This window comes from Trichoderma virens, assembly GCF_000170995.1.
Source record: "Trichoderma virens Gv29-8 chromosome Unknown TRIVIscaffold_80, whole genome shotgun sequence".
In the NCBI taxonomy this organism is placed as follows: domain Eukaryota; kingdom Fungi; phylum Ascomycota; class Sordariomycetes; order Hypocreales; family Hypocreaceae; genus Trichoderma; species Trichoderma virens.
The window spans coordinates 559,709-575,083 of record NW_014013669.1 but is presented as its reverse complement, the minus strand read 5'-3'; the positions used below and the strand labels follow the sequence as shown (position 1 = coordinate 575,083).

The 15,375-nt window shown below is 44.6% G+C and overlaps 4 protein-coding genes across 4 annotated transcripts; 1 reads left to right on the top strand and 3 right to left on the bottom strand.

The window, feature by feature from the left end:
- Window positions 1-115: 115 nt before the first annotated feature.
- Window positions 116-3,949, bottom strand: TRIVIDRAFT_48578 (uncharacterized protein; the record flags this gene model as incomplete). The annotated part of the gene is made up of 5 exons (XM_014099118.1): window positions 116-430; window positions 965-1,063; window positions 1,217-1,780; window positions 1,970-2,272; window positions 2,336-3,949. Coding segments are annotated over 5 exons (2,895 nt in total), but the record flags the coding sequence as incomplete, so codon positions are not given.
- Window positions 3,950-4,073: 124 nt separating this feature from the next.
- On the bottom strand, window positions 4,074-9,159 carry TRIVIDRAFT_154698 (uncharacterized protein; the record flags this gene model as incomplete). Its single annotated transcript, XM_014099117.1, has 3 exons — window positions 4,074-4,331; window positions 7,302-7,359; window positions 8,537-9,159. The coding sequence occupies 3 exons, from the start codon at window positions 9,157-9,159 to the stop codon at window positions 4,074-4,076; spliced, it is 939 nt and encodes a 312-aa protein (XP_013954592.1).
- A 2,197-nt stretch (window positions 9,160-11,356) lies between these two features.
- Window positions 11,357-12,958, top strand: TRIVIDRAFT_48760 (uncharacterized protein; the record flags this gene model as incomplete). The annotated part of the gene is made up of 4 exons (XM_014099116.1): window positions 11,357-11,570; window positions 11,739-11,840; window positions 11,900-12,206; window positions 12,268-12,958. 4 exons carry the CDS (start codon window positions 11,357-11,359, stop codon window positions 12,956-12,958), a joined length of 1,314 nt encoding a protein of 437 aa, XP_013954591.1.
- A 97-nt stretch (window positions 12,959-13,055) lies between these two features.
- Window positions 13,056-14,193, bottom strand: TRIVIDRAFT_58665 (uncharacterized protein; the record flags this gene model as incomplete). The annotated part of the gene is made up of 2 exons (XM_014099115.1): window positions 13,056-13,988; window positions 14,050-14,193. 2 exons carry the CDS (start codon window positions 14,191-14,193, stop codon window positions 13,056-13,058), a joined length of 1,077 nt encoding a protein of 358 aa, XP_013954590.1.
- Window positions 14,194-15,375: the final 1,182 nt, after the last annotated feature.

Genomic DNA, 15,375 nt, shown 5'->3' with positions numbered 1-15,375 from the left:
TTCAGGGCATACCATATAATTGACAAACTAAGTAATGACTGTTGTGTTTGATTGTACAAAACTAGATCTGCGTGGACACCGTGACTCAATTTTCTCAGAGATTCGTTTTGATTTATCAATGGGGATATGCTAAAAGCCTCATACTCCAGACTCTCCCCGAAGTGCAGTAAGCTGCTACAGTTGAATTACTAATCGCAGCTGTGTGCGATTCCGGCCGGTATTCCTCTGGCAGCCAGAGTATATTCTCTCCATTCCATGTAATCCAAGAGCAATCATTACTAAATCCATAGCCATCAGCACAGAAATTATACTCCCCTTCCGCTGTAGTCAACGTCCCAACATTTGTAACAAGGTGCAAGCCATCAGACGTTAATGACATGGAAGTTATGTGGAAGCCATTGACTTTGGCTACATAACATTCATGGACGCACTCGCCCGTATCAGTACGCAGCAGCTGAATAGAGAAATTATCCAAATTCGATACTAGAACCAGCGATGGGTCATGCGTAAAGGCCACCGAGCCAAAAAATGAGTTACCTTCAGCCTTAAATGACCGCACACACTTGCCTGTAATAATGCTCCATACCTCGATTTTATGATATGAAGCTACTGCCATAAGCAATGAATCTTGTGAGAAGGCCATTCTATAAGGATATGCCATATCCACCTTTAGTTTATGGATCCGCTCGCCTGAATCAATGCGCCATAGCTGGATGTCACCTCTTGAAGTTGATACTACAAGCGATGAGTCATGTGAGAAAGCCACATAATGAACCCCATTTTCATGACCTTTGAGTTCATGGACACACTCTCCTGTATTAGCACTCCAGAGCCGGAGAATTTTATCTTCAAAGGCGAATGCCACAAGAGATGAATCAGGTGAGAAAATCAAGCAAGAAGCTATGCCACACATTGCATCCGACGAGGAATGCCCGAAGCCTTTCCATGCCCTGAGTTCCCATACGCAGTCGCCTGTATCAGCGCGCCATATCCGGACAGTGCTATCATATGAAAGCGATGCCACTAATGATGAGTCATGAGAAATGGCCACTGTACCTATATGCTCTCTATCGGCGCTTGGCGGGATGATATTATGGTTGTAGCAATCGGATTCCTCGATATAGTTGTCTATACTAATGTCCCACAGCTGGATAGTGCCACCGATTGATGCTGATGCTATAGTCGAGGAGTCATGCGAGAATACCACATGTTGAACTCCGTCATGGCATTTAAACATTTGAATACACTCGCCTGAGCTAGTATGCCATAGCCGGATGATCTTGTCACCCGAAGCTGATGCTATAAGAGATGATGTATGTGAGAAGGCTATAGAAGTAACTTCTTCATAAGGGCCTTTGAATTCTCGGATACAGTCGCCTTTATGAGCACACCATAGCCGGATGGTCTTATCTCTTGAAGCTGATGCTACAAGCGATGAGTTATGTGAGAAGGCCACAGCCCTGACTATATCTTTATGTCCCGTCAAGATTCGAATGCAATCGCCTGTTTTAGTTTCCCATAGCCCGATAACGCCGTCGACTGTGGTGGATGCTACAACGAGCATGTCTTGCAGGAAGGCCACGGTCACATAAAAGACATCATTCGCGATAGAAATTTCGTGAACACACTCGCCTGTGTTAGTGCGCCATAACTGAACAGTGCGACCACGCGAAGCCGCGATGAGCGACGAATCGCGAGAGAAAGCCAGGCAATTAACCGTTTTGTCATAGCCATAAAATTCATGTTCCCAGATACATTCGCCCGTATCCGTGCGCCATACCTGCATTATGGCATTTTCGTGAGGAATTGCGGATCTTGGCAGTATTTGTTGAAGTAAATACAATTGTGGCTCTGAAGCTGATACCACAAATAATAAATCATGTGAGAAGGCTGTCGCGAGGATATTATATTTCCGTTTATTATACTCGAACACCTGGATCTCGCCTATGTCCTGGCACCATAGCCGAACATCATCATTTGATGCCGATGCTATAATCGATGAGTTATGTGAGAAGGCCATATATTGAACTGGACTGTTATGACCCTCGAATGTCTGTATGCATTGACTCCAACCGCTCTCTACATTTGGTTCAAGAGATACCCAACTAGGTATTTTCCTCTTGAAGAGTTTCTTGATAATGCTCTTGCGCGGAGCAAATATAAGGATTGAAGAATAAATTTGAAGAGGCGCATTGGAAATTATATGTAAATGTGATTGGATGAGACGCAAAGCGTCATCTAAAAATTCAGAGAGAGCTTTATGGCCTTTCATCTGTCATTGGATTAACAATTTTATCTTGCTAAGTGTACTCCTCATCCTTTATAGAAGACTTACCGGTATAAGAGCTTGTAAGGTTCTAATAATTTTAATGCTCTCTGGTGCTTTTCGTATTAAACTTAACGCCTCAATCCAGTGTAGAAAATGCTGTTCTAGGAATTGAAATATTTCTGTATGGTTTTCGGCCTGATCTTTGGCTCCTTGAAGATGGAATACCCAATTCAGGCAGGCGTACTGAACTGGTGCAGGAATATATGAAGCTGCCTTTTGACAGTCAATAATAGAATCCTCCATCTTGAGTAATCGTAAATTACACATGTCCTGTCGGAGAAACTCTGTCATGACGCGCAGACAGTTGTCCATTATTTTCCCATGAGCTTCTGTTTGGTTGATCCACCAAGGGCACTGTTCTCGCTTTTCTCGCTTCTCGGGATCGACCAAGAAATCGCGAAAAGAGAGATGCAGTAGTCTTACAGGAGACTCAGCTGATGGTGGTATGCTTAAGACGGAATGAAGCATATCTAATCTAGTATCAATGACATCCCTAGAAATTCCAAGGAGTTCTGCTAGACTAGACACTGATAAAGGGCTTGCAAGTAGCACAATTGAACCAACAATATAGCGAAAGTCTTGCAAAACTTCATTTCGCTCTCTGGTAGAAAGCCCGGCGACCTGTTGATCGAGGACAGGCAGATAGGTTGCATCGAGCTTAGACTCCTGACTTTTGGTATCATATTCCAGGACTTTGCGAAGTCGATCGTCGGGGTTCCCGCATTTGCGATCAGCAAGAAATCGACATACAGTGGCGGCAAAAATAAAAAGAGGAATTGCCATTTTCACTAAGGTGTCAATAGTGGATTGACCAGGCCAGTCCTTGTGTAGCTGTCGATATTCTTGTACTGTTTTATTATAATTGACGCTTATTTCCCGTAGATTATGAGTAATAAAAACTGATAAGTCATGCCAAATCACAGGCTCTGGCATTTCATGGAGGATGACATGTTGAAACTCCCCTCTGATATCAGAAAAGCTCAGGCGAATTGGAAGCTCCGGTCGACTCGTGACAAAGACTCTTAGCCCTACATTTTTAACGCGACTTAACAGTCGAATGATAAGTTTAATATCCTCTTCTAGTTCGCACTCATCCAAGGCATCGATAACTAGAACAATAACACGAGGGTTTTCGTTCTTCAGAGAGCCAGCGGATAGAGGCTGCAAGATGAGCTTGTTGAATTGTTCTCGCAGTCCTTTGCTGCCAATGTCAGAGTCGGCTTTGATGGCGTTTTTGATATGAACAGCGATGGCAGGTTGCATAACTGTTAATTGAGCGGCTATTGTTGTGAAAAACCTGGCTGCCCTCCCTCGATCACCCTCACCTCTCTTGAAGAAAAAACTAGCGCCAAGATGACTGGTGCTGGCAAGAGATTGGGCAATAGTGCGAGAAACAGTTGACTTCCCAGTTCCAGCCATCCCATTCAGCCAGAAAATAGCTTTGGCGTGTGGGTCATGAGCCCAGTCTGATACACGTTGGAGCAGCTCAACTCGAGTATCTGGTAAACAGGTCGGATTGTGCTGCTCGGCGTAGGAGTTGAAGGCAGCCCCCTCAACAACTGGAAAATTAAAAGATAAAATGCTTTGGTCAATACTATCGATCTTCTCATCGACTTCGAGAATCTTCTCATTGACTTTAATATTATTAGTAAATAACAATATACTCTTAGAGCGGGCGAAGAAACTCACTTTTCATAAGTAGACTGCTGATTGTTTTCTCAGCCTCAATTCTGCTCGGAGAAATTCAAATTAAAAGATCTTTAGCGTAAGCAGCCGCCGTCATTACTGCATAGCCTTGCCATTCTGCATTCTTATGCAAGTCGGAGTAGTCGCAAATTCCACGGATAACCAGACAAGGAAAGTAATTCATTAGCCCTGCTGCCTCCATTTCAAAGCATAGTACATCGTTTTCAGCTGCAAGCTTATCCCTCAAGATCGCATCTTTCATTAATCGATTTGCTAAAGCAATAGTGCCATAGTGGATAGTTGGGTTATCATCATCCTCTGTTCATTTAGGTCGAAGCTGCAAATTAGACGGATCATCAAGGCAAAAGGCTCCGCAGCTTTTCTCATCCGCCGGATAGACTATTTCGCTTTAAAATAATTTGTCACTACTCTATTCTGGTTTCTTATAATTCCGTTGTAGCCTTCGCTTTTTAGCAAGAATGCCATTGATCATTTCCTCCAACTGGTAGCCGTCGGTGTCATATTACACTCTAAGTCCAGCTATCACCGTTCTCAGGACCATTGGTGGCTGGTCTAAGAACCCAATTTGTTGGAATGCTTAATCCTGTATTGTTTTACCAAAGTCATATTAAAATACACCCCCTTTCCCATTGCGAGGTGCACTGACAACGATGTCGCCTAGACGGATATCATACTCGGCACTTAGCGCACCGCCGCCGATGCCTACTAGTAGGCCAATTCTAATATTTGGAAAGCTATACAGCATATCCCTCGCAACGGTAGCCGCAGAAGCTATTCCATATTCGCCATCAGGCAAAACAGCGATTACCACATTGTATTTCCCCATTTTCCCCAAAGCATAGTCATTATTATCATAGGGAGAGACATTTTCTAGGCCTTTATGTTTCTCATCAAGAAAAGCTTCCGCGGCGACACGCTCTGTACTGATGGCGCAGATCCACCCAACGGTATATTCTTCAGGATTCGGCATAGTTCTTGGCAGATTGAGACTTTGTCAATACTAAGCTAAACTCAGTTGGCTTGGTCCATCATAAACTTCCGGAAGGCTATAATAGCATATTTCGAAAGAACAAAACCCTGAACATAGAAGAGATAAATTAGAAAGGAGATTCAGAAATTCAGGAAAGAGGGCTGCTGTCACAGCCCCGCTCGCGTTGGGCTGGATCAAGTTGCGGCTATTAATCCCAGTTGCTGCCCGATCCTTATATATTGTGGGCGAGAAGCTGAGAAATTGACAAATCAACTTGCCAGCCTATCAGTTTTGCAGCCGATAGTATCCTACTATGCGATAGGCTATAATCCGGTGCTTGATAAGATATTAATAACCAATGTGAAGATGGGTTCTTCAAACTCTCTCCCTTATATCTATCCCTGGATCTATTGTTCTCAGCACCAAAGCAAAAGTATTTATCGCCATGATATAATGTTTATCATGCCTGGCAATATATATATATAATTTTTTGAGCATATGAATTGTAATATGAGATTCCGTTTTGAATAGCACCGTTCTATATATTTAATATTGTAAGCAGGTACAGGTAGTTAACGCCTTCCTGGTGCAACTCATCTTACTATCATTATCCTTCAACCTGCTCGGAGTTTTAAACTTGCTCCTTGAGATTATATTCTACCAGTAATTGGTACTTATATATATGATGTATGCTTACATGTATGCGTATGTATGTATGTATTCATCCAGCCTGTATACTCAAAACTTAACGTGATATGATGTAAAATACTACTAGGACGACGTATCATGATAATACCATGGCACATTTAATGTAACAGTCGTGAATAGAGCATCGTCCGACCGGACTACTCGCACCAATTTCCCCAGGGGCCGCTTTAGCTCCTGACCGTTGATGAAAGAGGCTAGCATCTTCCCACTGGCGACATCAGAATGAATCTAGCACCGTCTTCACAGGTTCACATATTGGTGCCGGGAATTGCACAACATAGTTTTCAGGGCTTGGCATTTATTGGCGAATCGACGCTCTGGTAGTAGCAATGAACCTCAGTCAACTCTATCCCAGAGGTTCGAAATATTCGAATCAACTTGTGCCCAATGTCGCAAGTGATGAGTCAAGATGTGAAAAGTGGAAAAGGCCACGGACACCGGCTGTCATACGAGTGGGGATTAGTCGACTTCCTCACGCATGCCATAGAGCCTAGTAAATTGCATATACGCGCATCCATGGATGTCAATTAAAATTTAGAGCACTAGCTGGGTTGAATTAAAAGGTTTGCCTCATATCTGAACTCCTGGCCCCTTGATCAAACCTGTATTACGACGCTCGATTTTGCAGTAAATTAACTACATCCGACTTTTCATTCCGATATGCAAGATCAAGCGGCGTCTGACCATCCCTCCCTTTGGCTTCAATATTAGCCCCTTGCTTGAGAAGGAGCTTAGCCATATCTACCTTTCCATTCCTAGCGGCATAGTGAAGTGGTGTGCGGCCGTCATTCTGCCTAGCTTCGATATCGGCTCCATGTTTAAGCAATAATAATGCGACGTCTGTTGTCCCGTATGAAGCCGCGCAGTGGAGTGGTGTACGACCATCAGCCCGCTTAGCTTCAATATTGGCTCCTTGTTTAAGTAATAATTTCGCTACATCTTCTCTCCCATGTGAAGTCGCATAATGCAGTGGTGTACGACCGTCATTCCTCTTAGCTTCAATGTCGGCTCCTTGTTCAAGAAGGCATTGTACCACATCTACTCTTCCGTAAGAAGCTGCGAAATGAAGCAACGTACTATCAGTAACGTACTTATTCTCGGCTCGTACCGCCTTGCGCTCGACGTACTCCTTGGTTTGCCGCTCGAAGGCATTCTTCTGGCTGAGATTGGGCTCTTTCGGGTTGTCATCGTGCTTCTTGCGCTTGCGCTCCATATCGGCTCCTATCTGCATCCTGAGCTCGAGAATCTCGCGCTCCTTGCGCTCGTGCACAGCCTTGAGGTCCTGATTAAGCTTGGACTGTTCCTCTTTATTGAGGCGGATGTATTCCTCAAGTTTGCCGCACTCCTCCTTAAAAACGCGCTGCAGCTCAGCATTTTGCTGTACCATTTCCTCCTGCATCTGCTTTCTCATGTCTAGCAGTTCTGTTTGGTACTTCTCACGCTCGCGGATGATAACATCGTTGAGTTGTACGCCTGCCTTAGTGTCCTTAATTTGGTGGCCTAGGTTGACAATCTCATCTTGTAATTCCAGAACAATAGTTGAGTCTAAGGAGAGGATATGCCGGATGATTTCAAGGCAGCTTTCACGCGCCTGGGCCAGACGGAAGATGCGGCTTCCCATCTTATGCATGTAGCCCCAAAAATCCTCTGTTTCAGAGAGTTCCTGCTCCCGTTTTGCACCTGTGGCCTCGTCGATATGGCTCCACATGGTAGTGGCGAGGACGACTGACTGGTATACCTTCTCGCCGCATAGCTTCTGAAACATCAATAGATTGCGGCGCGCAGATCCGGTCATACGGATATCAGTGATACGATGCAGATAAATCATGCCGCTGAGCTTAGTACCCTCTTTAAAGGACTTGCTAAGCCAGTAGGCAATATTTTGGAGTACCTCCGCATCAGAGCGGTTTGTGTCGTCAAAGCCTGGTGTATCTATAAGATGGACACAGACTCGGTCGTTCAACATTAATTCGACATCTTCGACATCGGAGGTACCTGGCGGATATATTGTTAGCTGCCCTGCGTAATGGTAAATCTGATGGCTTATACTTACATGACTTTAACTCATGACCGATCTTAACCTCTTTGCCGGTACACATTGAGATGAAAGAGCTCTTCCCAGCACCTGTGACACCCATCACGCCAATGTATACATGTGTAACGCCAGTCCTATCTCTGGAAATATCAGCATCAGCCTGTGGTGAATCCGCTATTCCAGTTGGGGCCGTCTCGTGGCCCTCATCTATGTTGCTATCCACTGCCTGACCCTCTTCTGGGTCGGCTATTACAAGTATTTCAACATTAGCACACGTCGAAAAAAAAATATTAAGAATAATTGGGGCATACCAGATTTAGAAACGTCTTCTTTTTTCTGATTACCCCAAAGAGGCAAGAAGAAGTTTCTTGCTCTCTCCATGTAGGCGGGTGATAGAACGTCAGCCGGGAGAAGGTCTGATCCTAGTTAGTATGTTCTTTCTGGTATCTTGGTAGACCACTTACCTTTAATTGTTTGCATTTTGTCAACATCACTGGCTGGAAGTGTTTCAAGGAGTGCAGTTGCATATGCTGCTGCTGACATGGATGCATAGCCTCGCCACTCCTTAGACCAGTGTTTATCCGAATAATCACTGATGCCGCGAATTATGAGGCAAGGAAAGCTATTCAATCCTGCCGCTTCCATTTCGAAGCACAAGACGTCAAGTTCCTCTGCGAGTATATCTCGAGTCTGAGAGTCCTCCATAAAGCCATCTGATGAAGCGATTAGTCTGTAGTGAATTGCTGGGTTGTCTTCTTTTTCAGACCGTTCGGGCCGTACGACTAACGTATCCATGGTTTGGGCTGGGTCGCTTGAATATAGTTTATCAGAGTCACCATCTGGCCGGCCATAGTTTTTCTGCAGTCTTTGATTTGCCTCAAGCTTTTTCTTAATAGCTGCGTCAATCTCGTTCCCTTTTCTCATGTGCTTCGTGCTGAGCCCATTTACTGCAGTAAGTAGAGCTCTAGGCGGCGAATTCAAGTATTTTGTGGACCGGAAGAGTTTCTCCTGAATTGTTTTCGCATAATCGTATTGAACCACGCCACCTTGATTCCCCCCCTTTTCAGAAAAAGTAGGGACACTGACAACAACATCTCCAGGACGTATATCATGCCTTTTGCTGGGTGCCCCACCACCAACACCCACCATCAGACATACTCTAACGTTGGGAAAGGAGTGCATCATATCTTTTGCCGCCATCGCTGCGGCTGCAATGCCATTACCTCCCCGGGGCAGGACAGCTATTACGACGTTATGATTTCGAATTCTGCCTAGCGAATAGTGGTTTTCATCGTTCTTGTGAACACATCTTGGTGCTCCGTGCTCCTCATCAAGGAATTCTTGGGCAGCAGCGTACTCGATTTCGAGGGCGCTAATCCACCCAATAGTATAGTTGTTGGGGTCTGACATGATATATTAATGGGTGTTAATAATAAAAGAGAATCTTCATTGTGCAGATGTCGATGATGGTCTAAAACCGTTTGGATCACTGAGATACGTCCATCATATATCACTAAAATATATCTATCAAAAGCTATAAAACCCAACCCTTGTTCATTCCATCGGGTTTCAAGATTAGGCATTGTAAATTTAATTAATTAATTCTTTTTATAGAGTGCTGATAAGGTAGGACACATGTGATCAATTTTATGCGCGCAGTTGTGTTAGAGAGGGATTGGAGAGATGGAAGTGGTGGGGTTTCCATTCAATGAGACCATGGCGTAATCCCCCCGTCGCCTCATTTGATTGGTATACTTCTCACCGAAGAGATCCTCATGATTCACTTGGTTGACGGAAGCCACCATCATAATGAACTTGGCTGACACTCCATCACAGAGAATTGAGTGGTCAACAAAGAATCTTCACATGCGGACAAGTCACTGTACACTCTCAGCTGAACACACATGCATAGGCTCTTGCATATGATTTTAAACGTGTGCTAATGTTATTTGTCTCTTGGCCTGAGAGCCCAACACAAAGCTAAAGGATAAGGCAGCTTGGGCACCAGGGAAATCAGGCGCTGAGATTCTTGATCGCTAACGGAAACTAGCCAATGTATATTACCGCATAATTTTACACCATACGGCCTTGCGGTTGCGTACCACTGTTTCTTATCTGATTCTAATGCCATTTTGTTTTTAGGTTATCATCAAGCTGCAGCCATCAAGACGCCCAGAGTAGAGATAATCACCAAGGTCAAGGATGATCAGAAATATACCCATGAATATTACCCCATCTTAGTTTCTTTCGTTTATTGTAGACTAGCTAGGCTCATAGATTTATGTACCTACTTAGAAGTAAATAGAGTCATAGAACTTTTCAACTATGTCTAAGCTTGAGCAAATAGTTATCTCACTACTGTCGAGCTGGTGTAGCTGATAGTAACCTTACGCTCCATGGATTCCGTCGCTTCAACACCATATATTTACTGAATTTGCGATATATCGAGGCTGAGATTACCGAAATAGATAGCTTCAATTATTATTTGGGCTTGGCTTGCATTTGAAGCTATCCTTAATCGATAGGCTGGGATTAAAGCATTGTAGAAGGGACGAGATCCCCTTCCTCAAGTCTTAGGTAAGTGCACCAAGAGGATCTATCAGAAGGATAGCTGCGATCACCCCTACAATAACGCGAGAGATAATATTGGAGATAAGGGCTTTGTTCTGGGAAGACCATTGATGATTAATCTCTGCAGGACGGGGCCCTCAGCGTAACTGTGAGACAGTGTAGGCATCGTTGAATACCAAAAGAGCCAAGACGCTAGTAAATATAACGTTGTAAACGGTGTTGTCGAGTTCGAGGTGTCTACTCCACCCTAAGAAGGCCTGTGCTATACATCTTATACAAGCTGAGGTCCGTTTTACAGCTGCATTGCTTTTCGTCATCAAAAAGCGCGAATGTATTCATAGAAATGGATATTGAAAATAATTACGACTTCATCCGATTAAAATCAGCAGCGTGTATGTATATATTAGTGCTTATACATACCATACTCTGTTAGTAGTTGACGAGTTTCTGTATCAGTTCTTTTGAAGGAATCTAATTAGCAGAAGTGAGCATTTATTCTCATCATTTCGACCTTTGTTGTGGTCTTTGCATCTGTGGTTTCGATAATGTTAAAGGTATCCCGTTTGAAAATGATGGTTGTTTCTGCGGCTTACGCTGCAATAACATTAGTGTTTGTTTCTAATAGCCCGATTTCTAATTGATTAGGAAATGAGCAAGTATCCCTTTTTATGCGTAATATAAAGCAAGTAAGAATAAATTTGAAACTTAGCTAATCTAAAGTCGGCCTGTAATAAAGTGGTGAAGCAACCGCAGAAGCAGTCGTATCAGGGCAGTAATAATCACATCCTGTTTCCTCGTTCACTAGCTTATAGCAGTTATTACAACTTGAAGGGAGAATGCGGTGTGATTGCCGCCGAATTTGGCTGGCGCGTGCTGCTATTTTAAAGTGGTCTTCGCAATGAGGGGCCTAGCTATTGAGCCATAGTATTAAAAGCGACGCGGAGATTTCTTAACTAAACTCCGAGCAACTGTAGGGTTATTACATGACCGATTTCATTTACACTTTCGATACTCAACATAAACACCCTAAAAAGCAATGGCAGGAACAACATTCTTTTTCGTCGATGGCGCTCAAACTGACAGAGCTGCCAAGAAGCTGGTACGAAGCCATGTCATGAAGGGCAAGAATGCTGGCAAAAGATTCCACCGGCGATCAAGGCTGCAACTCGCACTGCCGAGGCTCCATGCAGGTGAACGGACAGTTATCTTGCGACAGGATCTGGACAAGTCACAAAAAGAGTACCATTACAGTGATGAGGAACACGCCGAGCTTACTTCTATAATGAACTGTCCTAGAAATGCGATACTGACAGGCCTACCGGTGAAAATCACGAATCCTTCAATGGACATTATGAACGAATGTGAGGCTCTCACACCCATAATAATTTTTCAATGACACTACTGACGATTGATACCAGACTTTGCCCGTACAATGAACAGACTTTATCGCCTTCACCGATGGCTTTCTATGGATGAGGTTAAAAGAATGTGGCTCCCTATCATTTTTGCCAATCAAGCAGGTATGTTTGCACGTGTCCGCCAGAGCCATGCCATCATCCTGACTTGTCATACTCTTCAGCTTACTATTGCAATGTCGCCCTTATGCAAACTTGCAATGAGATGTACTCCGATAATGGAAATAGCTCGCCCAAAGCATTGTATCATTTGTCACAGACATTCAATTATGTCACGAGACTACTTGCTGGTCCCGATGCTCTATCAGATTCCACAATAATGATTGTAGTGAACCTTATCAGCCAAGAGCTGATCAGAAAGGGATATGGCGACCTTCAAGTCCATCTTAATGGCTTACAGAAAATGATTCAGCTTCGTGGTGGTCTATCCAAACTCGAAGGAAATCCTGCACTATTGCTGAAAGTCTGCAAGTAAGTGATATAATAATACTGTCATCGGTGTAACGGCTCCGGCTTACATATAGCTTCAAAGGGTGGACATTATGCGTTCGCTTCAGCATGGTGGTCCATCACTATTCTTTCGCAATCGCTTTGCCAAGGTACGAGATACTCTGGCACTCACGAAACTAGACATCGTTGGTGATGCTGCTGCAAAGTGCCCACAGCACGATATGCTGGAACCATATCTTCATGACATATTAGTGGATACGATGGGAGTGGTGTTACTGTTCAACAATGGCGTACAACTTGATCTTGAAACTCTTCAAGAGATGATACTATCGCTTGGGTATCGCATCATACAGTTCCACCCTTCGGGAGAAGAACGAAGGCTATGGCTGCTGCAAGCCTCCTATCATATCGGCCTGACGATATTTACACTGACGGTCTTCTTACATGCTGGGCGCCGTCAAATTTTGGACTACGAGCGTGTAGATCGCCGACTGAAGGAAATACTTGACACTGATCTAGAAGACCACTACCCTGAACTCGCTCTCTGGCTGTCGATGCTTGGTGGTCTTTGGGCGTCTGATGGCTATGATGGGCACTGGCTTCCACCAAGGATACGGCCAATGGCAATGAGACTGGATATTCACAGCTGGGAGGAAGTATACACTATCATTGATCACTTCCCCTGGGTTCACGCCTTGCACGATGATTCAGGCCGTGCCTTGTGGGATCAAGCGCACCAAGACGAGTCAATACCGAGTTGGATAATGTTGTGAATACTAGTACTACATAGGTATGTAACTGTAATAAGCAACTCTTCTCCCTGACGCTACAGATCCAAAAACCCCACTTGCCTATGCATGGCAAACAACCTTACCAAGAAAACTTTTCCTTGACAAGATCTTCTGACAGCTCCCAGAGCCTCTCAGCCTCGCTTCTCGAAACAGCAAGGGGAGTTGCGGAATCACTTATCTGACAATCCACTAGGAACGATCCGTAATTCTCCTTCCCATTGACGGTCTCACCAGGTTTCATTTTGGGATCCAGTGCAGCCACCAGCGAAGTTGAAGCTCCTGCGCCGAGGCTTTGATGGATAAATATGCCTTTGGTCCTCATGCCGGCCAAGGCTGCCAGTTGTTCCTCATCAAAGTCCCTACCTAGCTCCGTTTGTATGATGCCCGGATGCACCGCCAAAGAAAGGATTCCGTATTTCTCATACAGCCTTTCGGTTGCTCCGATGCCAAAGAGCACGTTGGCTACTTTACTACGGTTGTAGCCGTCCAAAGGAACATATGATCGATCGCGACAGTCTGAAAAGCCCCATGCCTCGAGCATTGGATAGGGCGGCTGCTCTACCTCTGGTAGCTCTTTATTTGGCTTGTCAAAATTGATGTCACTCCAACGCATAGTCGCAATGGTGGGCGATAGGGAAGAGACATTGACAATTCGTGTGGTTCCCTTGGGTTTGCCGTCGGCAGATTTGATCAGCTTTGGCATGATCAAGCACGTTAACAGCCAATGTCCTATGTGATTTGTAGCAAAGTGCATCTCCAGTCCATCGACACTGAGTGTTCGCTCTGGAACACACATCACGCCAGCGTTATTCACCACGATATCAATGACAGGCACATCAGGCCAGGCCAAGACTTCCGCAGCTGCAGTACGGACCGACTTCTGGCTGGAAAGATCAATCTTAAGCGCACGGCAGTTGACACCAGGGAAGTCCTGCTTGATGGCATCGATACACTCCTGGATTTTATCCAGGTTGCGTCCGGCGAGGATCAGGCAAGCTGGGGACTGAGAGGCCTGTACAACTTATCGATCAGCATATGCAGTCCGAAAACTGACATATGAAACAGCAACTTACAAAAGCCTGTGAGGTAGAGAACCCCACTCCACCACGGTTGACGCCAGTAACTATGATGGTTTTATTGCGAATTCTATCCGGGAAAGCCTTGGCGACGTCGAGGCTCTCGGTGTCCCTGTTGAACTCTGGGTGCGATGTAACCATTGTGTAAGAACAGATTGCAAATGATAGAGACTAGGCAGCAAGAACAACGAATTCCAACTTGATGACTGTGTAGATTGTGTAACTTAAAGAATGCCAGAATAAACTCCAGGTATTTATACTCCGTTGAGTCGGACTTGACATATACTAATGACATCGTTGACTTTCGACCATGGTCCTGACAGCAAATGAAAGACTTGATGCTTAATCTAAAAGAGATGGATAGCATCCGTTAACTCCGGAAAATGGTACTTATTGTATATTAAAGCCATCCACGAATCTCCGTTGTGAAGGCCGTAGCCATCATAGCCAATTAGAGACTTGGTGCCTAATTCGGCACAGTGGCATCACCAAATTTATCGCGCAGCCAATCAGAGATTGATTTCCTAATTCGGCATACATCGTTGTCCCGCATTGATTGGCGCTGGAACATCTAGGGGCAGACAAAGCCTTATCTATGTATGGAGTACGGAGTATACTATTAGGGATAAGAAAGGTGGCAAGCGCGCTGCACTTATTCGAGGATGGATTGGAGGAAGAGATAGATAGATGGATGCATACTAGGTAGGCAGCGACCCGTGACTCAATACTGCCAGCTCTCTGGCCTATCCTATGGCCAAAATTCGGAATGTTCATTTACTTTGATCACTGGTTAGTAGCCCACTGCAACGCTTCTGGAATAACGGCCTTCATCTCTTCTGTGATGTCCAGCTTAATCGAATACTCCTCTGTTGCCCAAATGGTTTCTGAATGCTCATTAGAATTTAATTTCAGCGTGCCAGCAGATGCCGAAACCACAAAATTAAGTTAGATAGCACTCTTTAAAACAAGAAGATCTCCATCAATCTCATCTTTGACAAATTTTTCTGTCATATGTATCATTGGATCCAGCTCTGCAAGGAATACGGTGACATTGAGGTCAGTTTCTTCCTTCACCTCGCGGGTGAGAGCATATTTGAGGGTTGGGCCATCTGGATCGACCTTCCCGCCAGGCAGCTCGAAGACGTCTGGGAAGTAAGGTTCATGAGGCGTCCTTTTTAATAGGAGGATACTAGGTGTTTTTGAAGAAGACCGGTTGAAACTATAGCGGAGAATAGCTGCTCCAAGAACGACCTTGTCATACGGTTAGCCTGACGCAGAGAGTCGGGATTCTGGAAATTCATCGGCTGAAGAGTTGAGCCTTTG